Source organism: Spea bombifrons, chromosome 2, assembly GCF_027358695.1.
Source record: "Spea bombifrons isolate aSpeBom1 chromosome 2, aSpeBom1.2.pri, whole genome shotgun sequence".
Taxonomy (NCBI): domain Eukaryota; kingdom Metazoa; phylum Chordata; class Amphibia; order Anura; family Pelobatidae; genus Spea; species Spea bombifrons.
The window spans coordinates 50,235,656-50,255,387 of record NC_071088.1 but is presented as its reverse complement, the minus strand read 5'-3'; the positions used below and the strand labels follow the sequence as shown (position 1 = coordinate 50,255,387).

At 40.5% G+C, this 19,732-nt stretch overlaps 1 protein-coding gene and 1 long non-coding RNA gene across 2 annotated transcripts; one reads left to right on the top strand and one right to left on the bottom strand.

The window, feature by feature from the left end:
• Positions 1–548: 548 nt before the first annotated feature.
• Positions 549–2,187, bottom strand: LOC128475156 (uncharacterized). Its single transcript, XR_008346452.1, has 3 exons — positions 2,078–2,187; positions 1,194–1,272; positions 549–687 (listed from the first exon to the last, which is right to left on the bottom strand). It is a non-coding gene; the product is annotated as an uncharacterized LOC128475156 (long non-coding RNA).
• A 6,748-nt stretch (positions 2,188–8,935) lies between these two features.
• Positions 8,936–10,674, top strand: LOC128474796 (protein N-lysine methyltransferase METTL21D-like). Its single transcript, XM_053457194.1, has 4 exons — positions 8,936–9,159; positions 9,663–9,773; positions 9,882–9,954; positions 10,511–10,674. The coding sequence occupies exons 1-4, from the start codon at positions 8,936–8,938 to the stop codon at positions 10,640–10,642; spliced, it is 540 nt and encodes a 179-aa protein (XP_053313169.1). The 3' UTR covers positions 10,643–10,674.
• The last annotated feature ends 9,058 nt before the right edge of the window (positions 10,675–19,732 follow it).

Genomic DNA, 19,732 nt, shown 5'->3' with positions numbered 1-19,732 from the left:
GATAAAAGTATTGCATATCTGTGAAACCTGCAAAAGAAATGTCCAGGCAGGTATTGCCTCACTTGGCTCAGGGATTGTCTTCTTCGGGGCCTCTCCTTGCCCTGGGAGCACAGGGAACTTCCACTTCCCCCAACAGTCTCTCTGAGTATCAAGCTCCAGGGGTTTTTAATGTCCAGCACCTGTGCCTGATGCCGGCCCCATAGGAATCCCGGACCGGATCCTGTGGACTTCTTGCGTCCTGGAAAACTCGGCATGGAATTTCCAGAGCATGGGGAAACGGAGCATTTCCCACCCTGCTCTCCAATTGCTCCACCCTAGGGACCCATATTTACGATCTGGATAGCACCTGTACCCAAATGCCACACTAAGCATCTCCCTGGGGTTTACACTGTCACACATTACACATAGAGATAACATTAAATATGGACATAGCATTAAACATGGACATAACACTACTCATTGAGATAGCATTAAACATGGAGTTAACATGCAACACATCGGAAGGATTTCATTTTGGAATGTATCGATTTTTTTTTGAAATATAACTATTTCTTGTTTGAACACCAGTTTTACCGTCATCTATGTGGGACAGCCATGGGTGCCAGGTTCGTGCCGAGTTACGCCAACCTTTTCGTAGCCGAATGGGAAGCAGAACAGATATGGCACAACAATCCATTTGAAGCAGACCTGGTGCAGTGGAAGAGATATATCGATGACGTGTTAATTATATGGAGGGGAACACTGGATAAATTACATCAATTTATAGAATACATCAACCAGAACCAATACAACCTAAAATTTACTTTCAACATACTAAAGCAAAGTGTTGAATTCTTGGATGTGGAACTATTCACAGAAGGCAATGCTCCAGAAATTATAAAAATGCTACCGATGCCAATGGTTTCATTGATTACACAAGCTGTCATCACCCAGCATGGTTAGATAACATCCCCACGGGGCAGATGATGAGAATAAGGAGGAACTGTACACGGGACCAGGACTTTATAAAACACACCACAGATATTAAAAGTAAATTTAGGGAGAAACACTATCCAATAGAGTTATTAGCGAGAAGTCAACAGAAAGTGGAACAAATGGACAGATCTCATCTACTAAAAGGAAAGCCCGAACATAATATGAACAAGAAAGATTTCAGTTTTTCATTCATTAAGGAATATAATACTAAGGCTTACCACATTAAAAAGATATTGCGGAAACACTAGCATGTCCTGAAGAGCGATGACATTTTAGGTCCCCTCTTACCGGAAAAACCTCAAATCGTATACAAAAAAAACAAATAATTTGAAAAACATTTTCCTCCCAACAAAGAAAACAGAAATTAATTTTAATACCTTTCTGGGCAAGAAACCCATTGTTTTTTGCCCATGCGGTAGGTGCAAGATGTGCACCTACCTACCAAGGAAAACAAACAGTTTTATCAGTAATAGGACAGGGACTACATACGAAATTAAGAAATTCATCACCTGCACCACCAAATCTGTAATTTATTTATTACAATGTCCATGTGGTGCACAGTATGGGGGAAGAACAACCAGACCACTTAAAGGAAGAATTTAGGAACATCTTGGGAACATTATGAATTCAAGCATTAAACACGGTGTTCCGCGATACTGTAATTCATGTCCTGTTTTCTCAATTAATCAATTTTGAATCATGGGAATAGACACTGTACCCCCAAATTGGAGAGGAGGGAATAGTGCAGAAAACATTTCAAGAAAGGAAACTAAGTGGATCTTTAAATTAGGAACATATAAAAAAAGGAGGCTTGAACATAAACTTGGATATTCACGCTTTCACCTAAGGGATCCTAACCCCCATTTGAAATAAATAGACACAGACTACTTATTCATTCATGGGTTCTTCAATATTACTTTTTACTATACACAATTCCAATATTTCAGATTTTGTATTATTGTTTGGCATATTGCTCTCTTTTCTGTGGATTCATATAGACATTTATGTATAAACAAAACCCATAGTATGTTTAGTTATAGTTCATATATCCACGTTTAATGCAATCACATCCTTAAACGTTTACATCCTATAGCGTTTATACTTAGCGTTCATGTTAATCCGTCTTCAAATGTCATTTCTTAACATCTGCACTGCACAGCACAGCAGGACACTAGGACATGATGCAACACCAAGAAAAGAGACAGCCCTACGGAGAAGGAGAAGCCGTTTCTATGGGGACGCGTATAAACAGAATGACGGCAGTACGCACATCCAGCCTCCAATACGTCCTCACGTATTGTGGAATGACGTAACAGCGCCACCTAGTGTACATGTGCGTACAACACGTCCTCATGTTCTGGGAAACAACGTTACACCGCCATCTAGCGTATATAGAAGAAAATACAACGAATTAACACACAAAAAGAGTGGAAGAAGCGATCAAATACTTTTTTCCTGAGGAAGCCATTAAAGCCGAAACGCGTTGAGGAAAGACTTTTTATTTCACTGAATCGTTTGACGTTTACATATTTATATTTTATATATCTTAAAGTACTTTTTTTTAAAATTTAAATAAAATTATTTTAAATGCATATTCCCGTAATAAACCTATATCTTTAAATATAAGCAGCAGTTGATTATTCTTTGGGGGTGGTTTTCCCGCTCCCTGGCTGGAAGAAGTTGCCGCACTGTATCACAGCGTTCGGGGGATTGGACCTGAAATTCCATGACATTTGGAGAAGAGATCCTGGACACCGTGGGCTTCCCCTACCCCCCTCCCTGAGCGCACCTTGCACATAATTTTACGTGCATTGGATCCCGTGATTGCAACCATTTACTACCTTTTTCACAAGCTGCTATGAGAGGGGAATGAGAAACAGACACAAATCTTCAGCACTATTGTGAGTGCAACTAACGCAATATAATTAACACCGTATTGACTGAACAGTCTACACTATTGTTGTTTCGTTTGTTTTTCTTACATGAGCGCCCCCTATTGAAATTGAACCTATACTTTACAACACCTGGAGAGAGTTGTTTTTAAGGAGGCAGCTGTGAGAAAACAAAAGGGAAGTATTTTTAAGAGATTTACTTATTTAGCACACACTATTTTTAGGGCACACCGGTTCTCCTCACAATCTTTTTACTAAAGCACACACACCCAGGCACTCACACTAACACAACCAGACAATCACCACTAATACACACACACCCAGACATTCACACTAACACCACTAGACCCATACATTAACACACACCCAGACACTAACACAACCAGACAATCAGCACTAATACACACACCCAGACATTCACACTAACACAACCAGACCCATACATTAACACACACCCTGACACTAACACAACCAGACAATCAGCACTAATACACACACCCAGACATTCACACTAACACAACCAGACCCATACATTAACACACACCCTGACACTAACACAACCAGACAATCAGCACTAATACACACACAGACACTCACACTAACACAACAAGGCCCATACATTAACACACATGCACAGACACTTAAACTAGCACAAATGCATGCTATCATACCCAGAGAAACACACATAGACAATATCATACCCATACACACACAGTCATAACATGCCTGCACACACAGTCATAACATGCCTGCACACACACTAACATAAAACAATAGAAGAATTCCGCGCATATTCAGCGAATATCAATCACTGATCTGAGGAGTAAGTATTGGGGGTTGCAAAAAAACAACCCCCCCCGATGTTTTAATTTAAACCCTGTGCGGACGCACACCTGTAAGGCCGGCCCTGGCGGGGGCTTCCAAGCCCCTTTGAGTGGCGGACCCGGTCGCAGTTGCGGCGGGTTTAAGGGGCAGGTGCATTTTTCGGTGCACAAGTTTATAGCAAGATGCACAAAACATTTCATAAAAGCCAAAATACACCTACATTTCCATTCCGACATGTCATGTTTGGGACAGTCTATTTTAGTAGTATTAATTTTAATTCCAACTATGTACCACATGAGAGATACAAAAATAAAATACCTGTATTAACACCAATATAGGCTATGCAATGTAATACTTCAAGTGTAAAAAAGGAACTATTATTTATTAACTCTAGTTACCTGGGGAAAGAAATATATTTTTGCGAGCAGTTGAAAGCTACAGGTTGCAGGTGCAACTTATAACCGTTACAAAAATAAAAATGCCCTGGTCCCCAAACCTTAATAGAACTTAAGATACTGGAAACGGCATGTGATGTAATTCTCTGCACTAAGGGAATGACATCCGTAGTTCCCGCTGGTCTCTAATCTTTTGTTCGGAGCTTGGAAGACACTGACCCCGGCATATAACAGCCCTCTGCCATAGTGACCGTCGAACCAGTTGCCTCAGATTCTGGTATTGTTCTGTAGGCAGAGTAGTGGTGTAGCAGGAGAGGATGACCCGCAGCAGCCCCTGGAATTCTGATACCACATCCATGTGTTCGTCAAGGCGACCGAAGTCTGTCGTCCTGTCGGTTAATCCCGGTAGAAAGTAAGTGTCCCTCAGACTAAGAAGCAATCCCGCCGCTTGCCACCAATGTCACGGGCTGGCTAGTCCGACCGACTACCTCCGCTGTCTTGTGCTCCCTTAGCCTGGGACAACACTTTCCCCAGTTCCCCAGTCACTCGCCGAGACTCAGTGTAGGGTAAAACCAAACGAAGACTGATTTATTTTGGACACACAGGGCTGGATATATCCATCAAAACACACATTTACATAAAATAAGATATTGGGACACAAACCGCCCCCCTTAATCTGCCTCCCAGAGACAACAGGGGCAGTCACGAGATTAACAATACAATGGGAGGGGGACTGATTTATACAACATTAAACTGAAACAATGGCAGTCACTCCCTGGTTGCAGATCCTGGCTGTCTGCTGGAGATAATCCCCTCAGCAAGTGATGAGATGATACTGCTGGGGGTAGCCACAGAAGTCTTTACAAACCCAGGGCCCATAGTCAATAGGGAGGAGGCTGGCAGTCAGGCTTCTCCAGTAGTCCCAGTGATGGAGGGTTCCGTCACAGCATTAAACATAGAGATAACATTATCCTATGGGCATTCCATCAATACTGTCATTCACCTGTCATTCCATAGAACACAGCTATAATTCCACTTAATATGAGGTTTAGAACCTATAACTGTACTAGGGGAGTATACATGACACAGTTCTATATGATATTTAAGATGGTTTTCTCTAAAAAACAAGTTTAATTTTTCTCCCATTATATCCTATGGGCATTCACTCAATTCACATTCACTCAATCACTATAATCCCACATAATCTGAGTTTTAGATCCTGTGTCTGTGCTAGGGGAGAATGTGTGCCAAAGATCTAAATGATATGTTTTAAATTCAAAATCAATTATTCTTTTACCTTCCATTATAGTCAATGGGCATTTCTCCCCATTAAAGTCTATGGGCATTCCTCCCCATTAAAGTCTATGGGCATTCCTCCCCATTATAGTCTATGGGCATTCCTCCCCATTATAGTCTATGGGCATTCCTCCCCATTATAGTCTATGGGCATTCCTCCCCATTATAGTCTATGGGCATTCCTCCCCATTATAGTCTATGGGCATTCCTCCCCATTAAAGTCTATGGGCATTCCTCCCCATTAAAGTCTATGGGCATTCCTCCCCATTAAAGTCTATGGGCATTCCTCCCCATTAAAGTATATGGGCATTCCTCCCCATTAAAGTCTATGGGCATTCCTCCCCATTAAAGTCTATGGGCATTCCTCCCCATTAAAGTCTATGGGCATTCCATTTTGTCATTCGTTTTAGTATGTCCCTTGTATCAAGCGCTGCATAAACTGCTGGCGCTATATAAATAAAAGATAATAATAATAATGATAATAATAAATATGTGCAGGAATATTTCTCTACCAAACACATTATACAGAGAGATTTCCAGCTGCTGCTTCATGTTAAAGTTACTTTGTTACATGTGAATAGCGGAGCCGATGAGTTTTACAGCAGCTCAGATGTTTCTTCTGGGCGTTTATTTCTTTGCAACCAGACAGACGAATGGGATTTCCAAAAACAAAAATATTGGACAAATTTTGTCCGTTCCGGAGACGGACATATTTCACAGAATACGAAGACATCGTTTCTACTGAAAACTAACACAAAAGAAACTTTCAACATAATATACATAAAATTGCTTTAGGTTTACTCCCTTGTGACCAATGATGTACGTCATGAAAAGATGGTAGCACAGAACTCATGATGTACCTGGTACATAACCGGTTAAATCGCTCCCACATCAACGAGATCAACAAGAGCATGGGGGGGGGGCACTGCTGCTGATGGCTCCCCGATCAGAGCCGTCAATCAATGGCAGATCTTCCATGCTACAGCCAATCACATGCATGGAAAAAGTCAAAAGACAAAGGTGATGCTTGCAAGCATTGCCTTTGTCTCGGCTCTCAGTGATTGTGAACGGGTTTTTTTTTACTATATTTAATTTTTTTTTTTATTTTATATGGTTAGTATGGTACTTAGTAGGGAATGTTTTAGATATGGAAAGGAAGGTGTTAAAAAAAAATGAAACAGGAATCTAGGGTGATTTGTAAATTAGGGATATGTTAAGCAATAAAATGTTTGGTAATTGTTCATTTTATATATCTTTTATATATAAAACTTTATTTCATAAAGAAATTGCTTCACATATATGAATATGAATTTTGAGAAAATCCCTACTTGTCCAAAAAAAATGTATATAATTCATGTGCGTACACGAACTGAGAAATGGGAACATAGCTGTTTAAGTCGTGTAGTGATTTTGGTGTTTTAATCCATTAGTAAAATGAAACAAAAATCCCTAACATACCCGTTACAATGAGATGAGGAGTGGATGCGCAACAGATGAGTAATAGCAATAGTCCTGCAGTATAACAACTACAGGGATTTGCTACAAAAGATTGGCTTGTAAGCTAGAATTTCTGTGTTTATAACTCAGAATAAGTCAGTTTGTCCAAACGTGACCTACTATCGCTACTCTCAGTAATAGAGTGATTGTCTGGGCTCGTGATCCCTTAATGTATACACTTAGAATGTGTGACATCACAAAGCTATGACACAACAATTGACCAGTTACCATGGTGATGATGTAAACAGTCATGTGGAATTCAATAGCCTTGCAAAGTAGCAGTTATGCTGGCTTGCTAAGCTTTCTTTTTAATGCAATGAAAAGGTATTAATGATGAAAGTTTAAGTTTACTTGTTTCATATCAGTCCCTGTGTGCTTCTGTCCTATTTGTTGTCCATCTTGTTTATGAACCCAGAACACAATGTATTTTGGTTTAATGACTACAGCTTCGACAAGAAGCTACAGACAAACGGTAATCCCTACTTGCCCCCCAAAATGTATATATAATTTGAGTGGGTAGACTAACTGAGAAAAACAGAAATAACTGTTAAAGAAAGAAATAGGAAAAACTCGTACAATAACCCTGTCCCTTAATGGTGCACGGGGTGTATGCTCCTTGTTTGATGTTATGAGTGATTTAGGTGTTTTTATCCATTAGTAAAATGAAACAAAAATCCCTAACATACCCGTTACAATGAGATGAGGAGTGGATGCGCAACAGATGAGTAATAGCAATAGTCCTGCAGTATAACAACTACAGGGAGTTGCTACAAAAGATTGGCTTGTAAGCTAGAATTTCTGGGTTAATAACTCAGAATAAGTCAGTTGGTCCAAACGTGACCTACAATCGCTGCTCTCAGTAATAGAGTGATTGTCTGGGCTCGTGATCCCCTAATGCATACACTTAGAATGTGTGACATCACAAAGCTATGACACAACAATTGACCTGTTACCATGGAGATGATGCACCACCATGCCAAAACTGTAGTGGGAAATGGGTGTGTCACGGTGACATCATAAACCTATCAATGCTGTAAACAGTCATGTGGAATTCAATAGCCTTGCAAAGTAGCAGTTATGCTGGACTGCTAAGCTTTCTTTTTAATGCAATAAAAATGTATTAATGATAAAAGTTTTAGTTTACTTGTTTCATATCAGTCCCTGTGTGCTTCTGTCCTATTTGTTTTCCACCTTGTTTATGAGCAACCCTAATTTTATATTCCATAAAATCGATTCAACATTGTCGATTAGAATTTTTTTCTCTCACGCAGTATAATTTACCCGTTTATATATATATTTATGACAATAATATTGTGTTGTTCTTGGGTACCAATTTGCCTTTTTATAAGTTTTCTTCCACCCATCCTGGATTTATAGGATCTTAACCCTGCGTGGCCAATGCAGCCTTTCTTGGATATTGTACCCTGTGCATGGCTGTTAAACACACAGTGGCGGCAGAGTGCGATAGAGACGCTTTTATAAAGAAGAAAACGCTTTAAACATATTAAGAGAAAAACGGATTTTAATTTCAGTTCCAAGTGCATTCCATGTTATGTGCATTTACATATCCGTGAGCAATTCTAATATGAAACGTGGCTGTTGCTTTATTATTATATATTATATTCTCGTATACAGTACACATTGTGCAAGTGTCAGTCACCGAGCGGGCGCCAGAGACAGACAGACACACCGAGCAGAGACAGACAGACAGGCAGACAGACAGGCAGACACACCGAGCGGACGCCACAGACAGACGGACACACACACCGGGCAGACGCCAGTGACAGCCAGAGACACACCGAGCGGACGCCAGAGACACATCCCCCCTCCCGAACGGACACCGGCGCGCTATCAGTTCAATGCATTTCCACTCATTTCAGTCTCCGGTTTCCGGCAGTACTTTGTACCATGTGATCAGTCACATGATCTGACAACCTCTTTAGAGTCCTACTGGGTAGGAACTAGCAGCTGTTTGGGCTTTGTGGGCGTCAATGCTGGCACAGTGAGGACGCGGGCACCTGAGGGGTTTGGCCTGTCGTGACGGACCCGAGGGCAATGTTTTTGCGGAAGCTGGAGCGCAGTGATGGGACGGTTCTGGCGATTCAGCAGCTGAGCTCCGGAGACGTAGGCTGCGTGGTGTGGGACGCCGCTATCGTACTATCCAAGTTCCTGGAGGGCGAGGAGTTTGTGGGCCCTGGATTCCATAAGCTGAGGGGGAGATCGGTTCTGGAGCTGGGGTCTGGCACCGGCATTGTGGGGATCATGGCGGCAACCCTCGGGTAAGTGGCAGATCTGGTGCCACACAATGTAAATAAATGACTGATATATTCTTTATGAGGAGAGTAATAAATCTCAACTATAATTTTATAACCCTTTTAGAAATATGAATGAAACCAAGTTATGTTTTTTCATTAACTTGGCATAATCAATACATATAGGTTATATAGGTGCCTGTGTGTACGTGGATATACATTTATAGATTCATTCAGTACATAAAAAATATGGCCTGCTCCCTTATAAAACACTACAGCATGACTTCCAACGCATACCTACCAAGTGTCCCGAAATTCCTGCTTCCCTCTTTCCTCACGGATGCCCCTGTTTTGTATGTACTCAGAATATCGGACGCTGCTGCCCATTTCCCACCCGCCATGATAATATTCTAAAAGCAGATTTTTTTTTTCCTTTTAGCTCCAAAATATCCATTGATGATTCTATGCTTTTGATCTTTTACTTGGCACGACTATTCTTTCATTCTAAGTACAATTTATTTTCTGTACAGGGCAGACGTCACGTTGACGGATCTTGAAGACTTGAAGGACTTGATGAACGTGAACATTGAAAGCAACAAGGATCTAATCACCGGTAGCTGCCGAGCGAAGGTACTAAAATGGTTTGTATATCTCGGCTTGGTGGCAATAGGTTCTCTTTACTAGGATATGATTCGCCTTTAAATAATTAATCATGTTGTTAATACTTGGGGATATGTTTTCTTTTTCAGGGGTGAGGATGTCACAGAGTTCCTGCCTTCACCTAACTACATTTTGATGGCGGACTGCATATACTATGAAGAGGTGCGGGTGCTTCCGTATTTATTACATGGCTCAAAAGAGATCTTGTCTAAAATGGAAATGTGATGGCAGATATGTTCCATTTAGCCCATCTAATCTGCTGGGGTTTTTTTTGGGGGGGGTCCCCTCCTGGTGTTAAAGACTCAATTCTTGATCTTGGTTTTGGGTAGGCCTATACCTATGGGACTCATGTTTAAATGTTCTTACTGCATTAACCTGCTGCAATCAGGCTGGTTCAGGTATTAGAATAGTGTGTATCATATGTGTCCCCCTTGGTGCTGTGACACCCCTGAATGTTATTTGCTATATGTTTATTATGTCCGTCCTGTGAGTAGTTCCCTCATTAGGGTAATGTATAAAATCTGTATATGTATTGTAAGGGCCACTGGGCGGTATGCTAGGGGAGTAGGGATAAAGACATAAGTCTTGGACTTAACTCTGTCTCACCAATGGACCAATCAAAGACTTACATCAATTTTATTTCATGATCTCACCAGGTATATTGAAATTCTGTCATTATCAACACATGTAAACCTGTTTATTTTTGTTATTAATACAGTCCTTGTGTCTGCTGCTGAAGACCCTTAAAGATCTCTGTAGCCTGGAGACTTGTATCCTGTGCTGTTACGAACAAAGAACCACTGGGAAAAACCCTGAAATTGAAAGAAGATTTTTTGAGGTGAGATCATAGAGCCCCCCTTGATAGGTTTAAATATTTCTGCTTCTGCAGATTGTTAAACACATTTTTGTTGCTAGTATCAGTTTATCCGTCCTTGGTCTGTCGTTTTTGTCTGGTCTACTAAACAAACAGCCTGTTCCTCTATAATACTGCCCGTGGTAAACGTTAGAATGGCTCTGTCTCAATCACTCAGCTCTGGAGCTCTGACTAATATAGCCTGTGGGAAAAAAGGATTCCATTATCGTGGCTCTAGGAGTCAGCTCAGTGTGTTGCTTGAGCAGGGAAGGCACCCTAAATATCACATGACTGGCAATGTCGGTCTGCAGATAAAAGGGGGTATAATGGGACAATATTAGATAAAACCAATATTTTTGTATACAGGTCTTTGTGTTATGGTACTACAGGCAGACAACCTGCGCTATGGACGCAGACAACCCCCGCTGCTAACCGCATCTCCTTCCGGCTGCAGCGGAAGTTGCGAATTGCGTAGACGTCTACCCGCTGCAGCGACTACACAGCAGGGAATCGGAAGCACCGTTAAGTGTGTGTGTGTGTGGGGGTTAAATGGGGGGCATAAAGCATTTCTGTAGGCAGAGTGCTCTATGATGCCTTTAACCCCCTTAATGCCTCTCTGCCTCCAGAGATGCCTTTTAACCCTCTATACACCACTCTGCCTCCTGAAATACCTTATACCTCCCTATATGCCACTCTGCCCCATAATATGCCTTTCAAACCCCTAAATGCCAGAGTGGCATATAGGGGTATAAGGCATTTCTGGAGGAAGAGTGGCACATAAGGGGTCAAAAGGCATATCATGGGGCACAGTAGCATATAGAGGGTTAAAAGGCATATCATGGGGCACAGTGGCATTTGGAGGCTTAAAAGGCATATCATGGGCCACAGTGCCATATAGGAGTGGCAAGCCTGGGGGCAGATGTTCATAACTGGAGGGCAGGTTGGAAAATAAAAGGAAATAAACACAAAAAAAATATTGTTCTCAAACATAGATTTTATTGAAAAAAAAAAAGGTTTACATAGTTTACATGAATTAACATTTACTAGGAAAACTTTTTTCCTACAGGGTCGTCTTACATTCAGGCTTTTTCTTTTTTTCCTAAACTAATATTCAGATTTTGGGGGGTCATCTTATAATCGAGCAAATACGGCAATATGTCATTTTTTTAAGCATGGTTAACTTTATAGCACTTTGAATTTAATGATGTTTTAAAGTTTATTTCAGTTATAAAGCCTGAGTGACTGATGTATTTCTACACATCAGATAATAGACTGCTTCCCAGGATTGGGCCTTCTTGGACCAATGAGAAAAGGGGGATAGCATGGTTGGCCTATGCAGGGATGCTTTGATTCCTTCTCATTCATTGGTCATGTTTACAGCCATGTAGAAGGTATATAAGCAGAGGTGGAAGTTTCTAGTAGCTTCCTCTACAACCAGGATCCGGCAGAGAGTAGTTCTCGGGTCTGAAGATTTGAATGGCTACTGAGGACTTACACAGCCCCTGATTTAGTTGCTGCGCAGCAGGACATGGACGCTGTTCTGGATTCCTGTCAGAAGTGAAGAGAACGCATGTCGCACTTACATGGGCTTCATGATCCGGTACAGCAGATGCTACCAGGGCTGAGTGGTGATGCCAGGAAAAACCAGTAAGCGCAGGATGCCACGCGGAGCCTTCTTCAAGTGGAAACGGGTCCAGGAGGAGCCCATCTTATCCTCTTATAACCAACAGAAACACACCGGGGAGGCCGGCTTCCATGGGAGCTTCCTGGCAGCGAGGGCGCAGTAAGTATTTGTAAGATGTCCAGAGATGCTAAAAAAGGGGTAAAGTTTAAAGAATAATGCAGTAAGGGGTCTTTCCCAGTTTTAGGTCATGTGTATGTATGTATATATGTGTATGTGCAGATGGATGTATACAGGTGGGTATGTTTATATGCTTACGTATGTATACAAGTGGGTATATGTTTTATGTACATGTGTATACAGGTGGCTATGTGTATATGTTTATGTGCATATGTATGTATACAGGTGGGTATGTGCATATGTATATATATACAGGTGGGTATGTGCATATGTTTATCTGCATATGTATGTATACAGGTGGGTTTGTCTGTTTATGTGCGTATGTATACAGGTGGGTATGTCTATATGTTTATGTGCATATGTATGTATACAGGTGGGTATGTGCATATGTTTATCTGCATATGTATGTATACAGGTGGGTATGTCTGTTTATGTGCGTATGTATACAGGTGGGTATGTCTATATGTTTATGTGCATATGTATGTATACAGGTGGGTATGTGCATATGTTTATCTGCATATGTATGTATACAGGTGGGTATGTCTGTTTATGTGCGTATGTATACAGGTGGGTATGTGTGTATGTTATGTTGCATATAGAGGGCTAAAAGGCATATCATGGGGCACAGTGACATATAGGAGTGGGAAGCCTGGGTGCAGATGTGCATAACGGGGCGGGTTGAAAAATAAAAGGAAATAAAAACAAAATTTTTTTCTCAATCATAGATTTTATTAAAAAAAATAGTTTACATGAATTAACATTTACTAGGAACACTTTTTTCCTACAGGGTCATCTTACATTCAGCCTTTTTCTTTTTTCCTAAACTAATATTCAGATTTTGGGGGGGTCATCTTATAATCGAGCAAATATGGTAATATGTCATTTTTTTAAGCATGGTTAACTTTATAGCACTTTGAATTTAATGATGTTTTAAAGTTTATTTCAGTTATAAAGCCTGAGTGACTGATGTATTTCTGTGTATTTCTACTTCCCAGGATTGGGCCTTCTTGGACCAATGAGAAAAGGGGGATAGGATGGTTGGCCTATGCAGGGATGCTTTGATTCCTTCTCATTCATTGGTCATGTTTACAGCCATGTAGAAGGTATATAAGCAGAGGTGGAAGTTTCTAGTAGCTTCCTCTTCAACCAGGATCCGGCAGGGAGGAGGTCTGAAGATTTGAATGGCTACTGAGGACTTACACAGCCCCTGATTTAGTTGCTGCGCAGCAGGACATGGACGCTGTTCTAGATTCCTGTCAGAAGTGAAGAGAACGCATGTCGCACTTACATGGGCTTCATAATCCGGTACAGCAGATGCTACCAGGGCTGAGTGGTGATGCCAGGAAAAACCAGTAAGCGCAGGATGCCACGTGGAGCCTTTTTCAAGTGGAAACGGGTCCAGGAGGAGCCCATCTTATCCTCTTATAACCAACAGAAACACACCGGGGAGGCCGGCTTCCATGGGAGCTTCCTGGCAGCGAGGGCGCAGTAAGTATTTGTAAGATGTCCAGAGATGCTAAAAAAGGGGTAAAGTTTAAAGCCTAATGCAGTAAGGAGTCTTTCCCAGTTTTAGGTAATGTGTATGTATGTATATATGTGATTTTGCATATGTATGTTTATTGGTGGGTATGTTTGTGCATATGTATGTATTCATGTGGGTATGTTTATGTATACATGTGTGTATGTTTATGTGCATATGTATGTATACAGGTGGGTTTGTGTATATGTGCATATGTATGTATACAGGTGGGTATGTCTATGTTTATGTGCATATGTATGCATACAGGTGGGTATGTGTATATGTTTACGTGCATATGCATGTATGCGTGCATATGCATGTATACATGTGGGTATGTGTATGTTTACGTGCATAAGTGTGGTGTGTGTTTATGTGCATATGTATGTATACAGGTGGGTATGAGCATATGTATGTATACATGTGGGTATGTGTATGTTTACGTGCATATATGTATGTATACAGATGGGTATGTGTATATGTTTACGTGCATATGCATGTATACATTTGGGTGTGTATGTTTACGTGCATATGTATGTATACAGGTGGTGTGTGTTTATGTGCATATCTTTGTATACATGTGTGTATGTGCATATGTATGTATACATGTGTGTATGTGTATGTGCATATGTATGTATACAGGTGGGTTTGTGTATATGTGCATATGTATGTATACAGGTGGGTATGTGCATATGTATGTATACATGTGGGTATGTGTATGTTTATGTGCATATATGTATGTATACAGGTGGGTATGTGTATATGTTTACGTGCATATGCATGTATACATGTGGGTATGTGTATGTTTAAGTGCATATGTATGTATACAGGTGGTGTGTGTTTATGTGCATATGTATGTATACATGTGTGTGTGTTTCTGTGCATATGTATGTATACATGTGTGTATGTTTATGTGCATATGTATGTATACAGGTGGGTAGGTGCATATGTATGTATACAGGTGGGTATGTCTATATGTTTACGTGCATATGTATGTATACAGGTGGGTTTGTGTATATGTGCATATGTATGTATACATGTGGGTATGTGTATGTTTACGTGCATATATGTATGTACACAGGTGGGTATGTGTATGTTTACGTGCATATGTATGTATACAGGTGGTGTGTGTATATGTATGTATACAGGTGGGTATGTGCATATGTATGTATACATGTGGGTATGTCTATATGTTTATGTGCATATGTATGTATACATGTGGTTATGTGTATATGTTTACGTGCATATGTATGTATCTATGTGAATGTGCATATGTATGTTTATTGGTGGGTATGTTTGTGCATATGTATGTATACATGTGGGTATGTTTATGTATACATGTGTGTATGTTTATGTGCATATGTATGTATACAGGTGGGTTTGTGTATATGTGCATATGTATGTATACAGGTGGGTATGTCTATGTTTATGTGCATATGTATGCATACAGGTGGGTATGTGTATATGTTTACGTGCATATGCATGTATACATGTGGGTATGTGTATGTTTACGTGCATATGTATGTATACAGGTGGGTATGTTTATGTATACATGTGTGTATGTTTATGTGCATATGTATGCATACATGTGGGTATGTGTATGTTTACGTGCATATGTATGTATACAGGTGGTGTGTGTTTATGTGCATATGTATTTATACAGGTGGGTTTGTGTATATGTGCATATGTATGTATACAGGTGGGTATGTGCATATGTATGTATACAGGTGGGTATGTGTATGTTTACGTGCATATGCATGTATACATGTGGGTGTGTATGTTTACGTGCATATGTATGTATACAGGTGGTGTGTGTTTATGCGCATATGTATGTATACATGTGTGTGTGTTTATGTGCATATGTATGTATACAGGTGGGTTTGTGTATATGTGCATATGTATGTATACAGGTGGGTATCTGCATATGTATGTATACATGTGGGTATGTGTATGTTTACGTGCATATATGTATGTATACAGGTGGGTATGTGTATATGTTTACGTGCATATGCATGTATACATGTGGGTATGTGTATGTTTACGTGCATATGTATGTATACAGGTGGGTATGTTTATGTATACATGTGTGTATGTTTATGTGCATATGTATGCATACATGTGGGTATGTGTATGTTTACGTGCATATGTATGTATACAGGTGGTGTGTGTTTATGTGCATATGTATGTATACATGTGGGTATGTGCATATGTATGTATACAGGTGGGTATGTGTATGTTTACGTGCATATGCATGTATACATGTGGGTGTGTATGTTTACGTGCATATGTATGTATACAGGTGGTGTGTGTTTATGTGCATATGTATGTATACATGTGTGTGTGTTTATGTGCATATGTATGTATACAGGTGGGTTTGTGTATATGTGCATATGTATGTATACAGGTGGGTATCTGCATATGTATGTATACATGTGGGTATGTGTATGTTTACGTGCATATATGTATGTATACATGTGGGTATGTGTATGTTTACGTGCATATGCATGTATACATGTGGGTGTGTATGTTTACGTGCATATGTATGTATACAGGTGGTGTGTGTGTGTGTGTGTGTTTATGTGCATATGTATGTATACATGTGTGTATGTTTACGTGCATGTATGTATGTATACAGGTGGGTATGTGTATATGTTTACGTGCATATGCATGTATACATGTGGGTATGTGTATGTTTACGTGCATATGTATGTATACAGGTGGTGTGTGTTTATGTGCATATGTATGTATACGTGTGTGTGTGTGTGTTTATGTGCATATGTATGTATACAGGTGGGTTTGTGTATATGTGCATATGTATGTATACAGGTGGGTAGGTGCATATGTATGTATACATGTGGGTATGTCTATATGTTTACGTGCATATGTATGTATACAGGTGGGTTTGTGTATATGTGCATATGTATGTATACATGTGGGTATGTGTATATGTTTACGTGCATATGCATGTATACATGTGGGTATGTCTATGTTTACGTGCATATGTATGTATACAGGTGGTGTGTGTTTATGTGCATATGTATATATACAGGTGGGTTTGTGTATATGTGCATATGTATGTATACAGGTGGGTATGTGCATATGTATGTATACATGTGGGTATGTCTATATGTTTATGTGCATATATATGTATACATGTGGTTATGTGTATATGTTTATGTGCATATGTATGTATACATGTGGTTATGTGTATATGTTTACGTGCATATGTATGTATCTATGTGAATGTGCATATGTATGTTTATTGGTGGGTGTGTTCAGGGCCGGCCCAAGACTAAATGCCGCCTGGGGCGAAGTTTAAAATGCCACCCCCCCCCACCGACACCGGGGGGCACCATTTTAAATTTCGCCGACGCCATTATCTACCCTAACCCCCCCTGTTTAAAGGTACTTAACTTTAAACAGTCATGCAGCGAGTCTCCCTGCTCTGCCACGGTGCCGGCTTGTAATGCTGAGCGCCGGAAATTGACGTCACTTCCGGTGCTCGGCATTACAAACCGGCACCGAGACCGAACAGGGAGACTCGCTGCAGAGGAGAGAGAGAAGCGCCGAGCGGGTAAGCGAAAACCACTCGGCGCCCCTCTCTCTCATCCGCTTAAAAAAAAAACGCTAAAGCGCTTGGGGCGGCAAAGTGCCGCCCCTTCAAAAGTGCCGCCTGGAGCAATTGCCCCAGTCGGCTCCATTGTAGGGCCGGCCCTGGGTATGTTTGTGCATATGTATGTATACATGTGGGTATGTTTATGTGCATATGTATGTATACAGGTGGGTTTGTGTATATGTGCATATGTGTGCATACAGGTGGGTATGTGTATATGTTTACGTGCATATGCATGTATACATGTGGGTATGTGTATGTTGACGTGCATATGTATGTATGCAGGTGGTGTGTGTTTACAAGTGGGTATATGTTTTATGTACATATGTATACAGGTGGGTATGTCTATATGTTTATGTGCATATGTATGTATACAGGTGGGTATGTCTGTTTATGTGCGTATGTATACAGGTGGGTATGTGTGTATGTTATGTTGCATATAGAGGGCTAAAAGGCATATCATGGGGCACAGTGACATATAGGAGTGGGAAGCCTGGGTGCAGATGTGCATAACGGGGCGGGTTGAAAAATAAAAGGAAATAAAAACAAAATTTTTTTCTCAATCATAGATTTTATTAAAAAAAATAGTTTACATGAATTAACATTTACTAGGAACACTTTTTTCCTACAGGGTCATCTTACATTCAGCCTTTTTCTTTTTTCCTAAACTAATATTCAGATTTTGGGGGGGTCATCTTATAATCGAGCAAATATGGTAATATGTCATTTTTTTAAGCATGGTTAACTTTATAGCACTTTGAATTTAATGATGTTTTAAAGTTTATTTCAGTTATAAAGCCTGAGTGACTGATGTATTTCTGTGTATTTCTACTTCCCAGGATTGGGCCTTCTTGGACCAATGAGAAAAGGGGGATAGGATGGTTGGCCTATGCAGGGATGCTTTGATTCCTTCTCATTCATTGGTCATGTTTACAGCCATGTAGAAGGTATATAAGCAGAGGTGGAAGTTTCTAGTAGCTTCCTCTTCAACCAGGATCCGGCAGGGAGGAGGTCTGAAGATTTGAATGGCTACTGAGGACTTACACAGCCCCTGATTTAGTTGCTGCGCAGCAGGACATGGACGCTGTTCTAGATTCCTGTCAGAAGTGAAGAGAACGCATGTCGCACTTACATGGGCTTCATAATCCGGTACAGCAGATGCTACCAGGGCTGAGTGGTGATGCCAGGAAAAACCAGTAAGCGCAGGATGCCACGTGGAGCCTTTTTCAAGTGGAAACGGGTCCAGGAGGAGCCCATCTTATCCTCTTATAACCAACAGAAACACACCGGGGAGGCCGGCTTCCATGGGAGCTTCCTGGCAGCGAGGGCGCAGTAAGTATTTGTAAGATGTCCAGAGATGCTAAAAAAGGGGTAAAGTTTAAAGCCTAATGCAGTAAGGAGTCTTTCCCAGTTTTAGGTAATGTGTATGTATGTATATATGTGATTTTGCATATGTATGTTTATTGGTGGGTATGTTTGTGCATATGTATGTATTCATGTGGGTATGTTTATGTATACATGTGTGTATGTTTATGTGCATATGTATGTATACAGGTGGGTTTGTGTATATGTGCATATGTATGTATACAGGTGGGTATGTCTATGTTTATGTGCATATGTATGCATACAGGTGGGTATGTGTATATGTTTACGTGCATATGCATGTATGCGTGCATATGCATGTATACATGTGGGTATGTGTATGTTTACGTGCATAAGTGTGGTGTGTGTTTATGTGCATATGTATGTATACAGGTGAGTTTGTGTATATGTGCATATGTATGTATACAGGTGGGTATGAGCATATGTATGTATACATGTGGGTATGTGTATGTTTACGTGCATATATGTATGTATACAGGTGGGTATGTGTATATGTTTACGTGCATATGCATGTATACATTTGGGTGTGTATGTTTACGTGCATATGTATGTATACAGGTGGTGTGTGTTTATGTGCATATCTTTGTATACATGTGTGTATGTGCATATGTATGTATACATGTGTGTATGTGTATGTGCATATGTATGTATACAGGTGGGTTTGTGTATATGTGCATATGTATGTAAACAGGTGGGTATGTGCATATGTATGTATACATGTGGGTATGTGTATGTTTATGTGCATATATGTATGTATACAGGTGGGTATGTGTA

Coding starts and splice junctions, on each gene's coding strand:
- LOC128474796 (XM_053457194.1), top strand. CDS start 8,936: ATGTTTTTGCGGAAGCTGGAGCGCAGTGATGGGACGGTTCTGGCGATT. Junction 9,774..9,881: donor CGAGCGAAGGTACTAAAATG/GTTTGTATATCT, acceptor TTTCTTTTTCAG/GGGTGAGGATGTCACAGAGT. Junction 9,955..10,510: donor ACTGCATATACTATGAAGAG/GTGCGGGTGCTT, acceptor TTATTAATACAG/TCCTTGTGTCTGCTGCTGAA.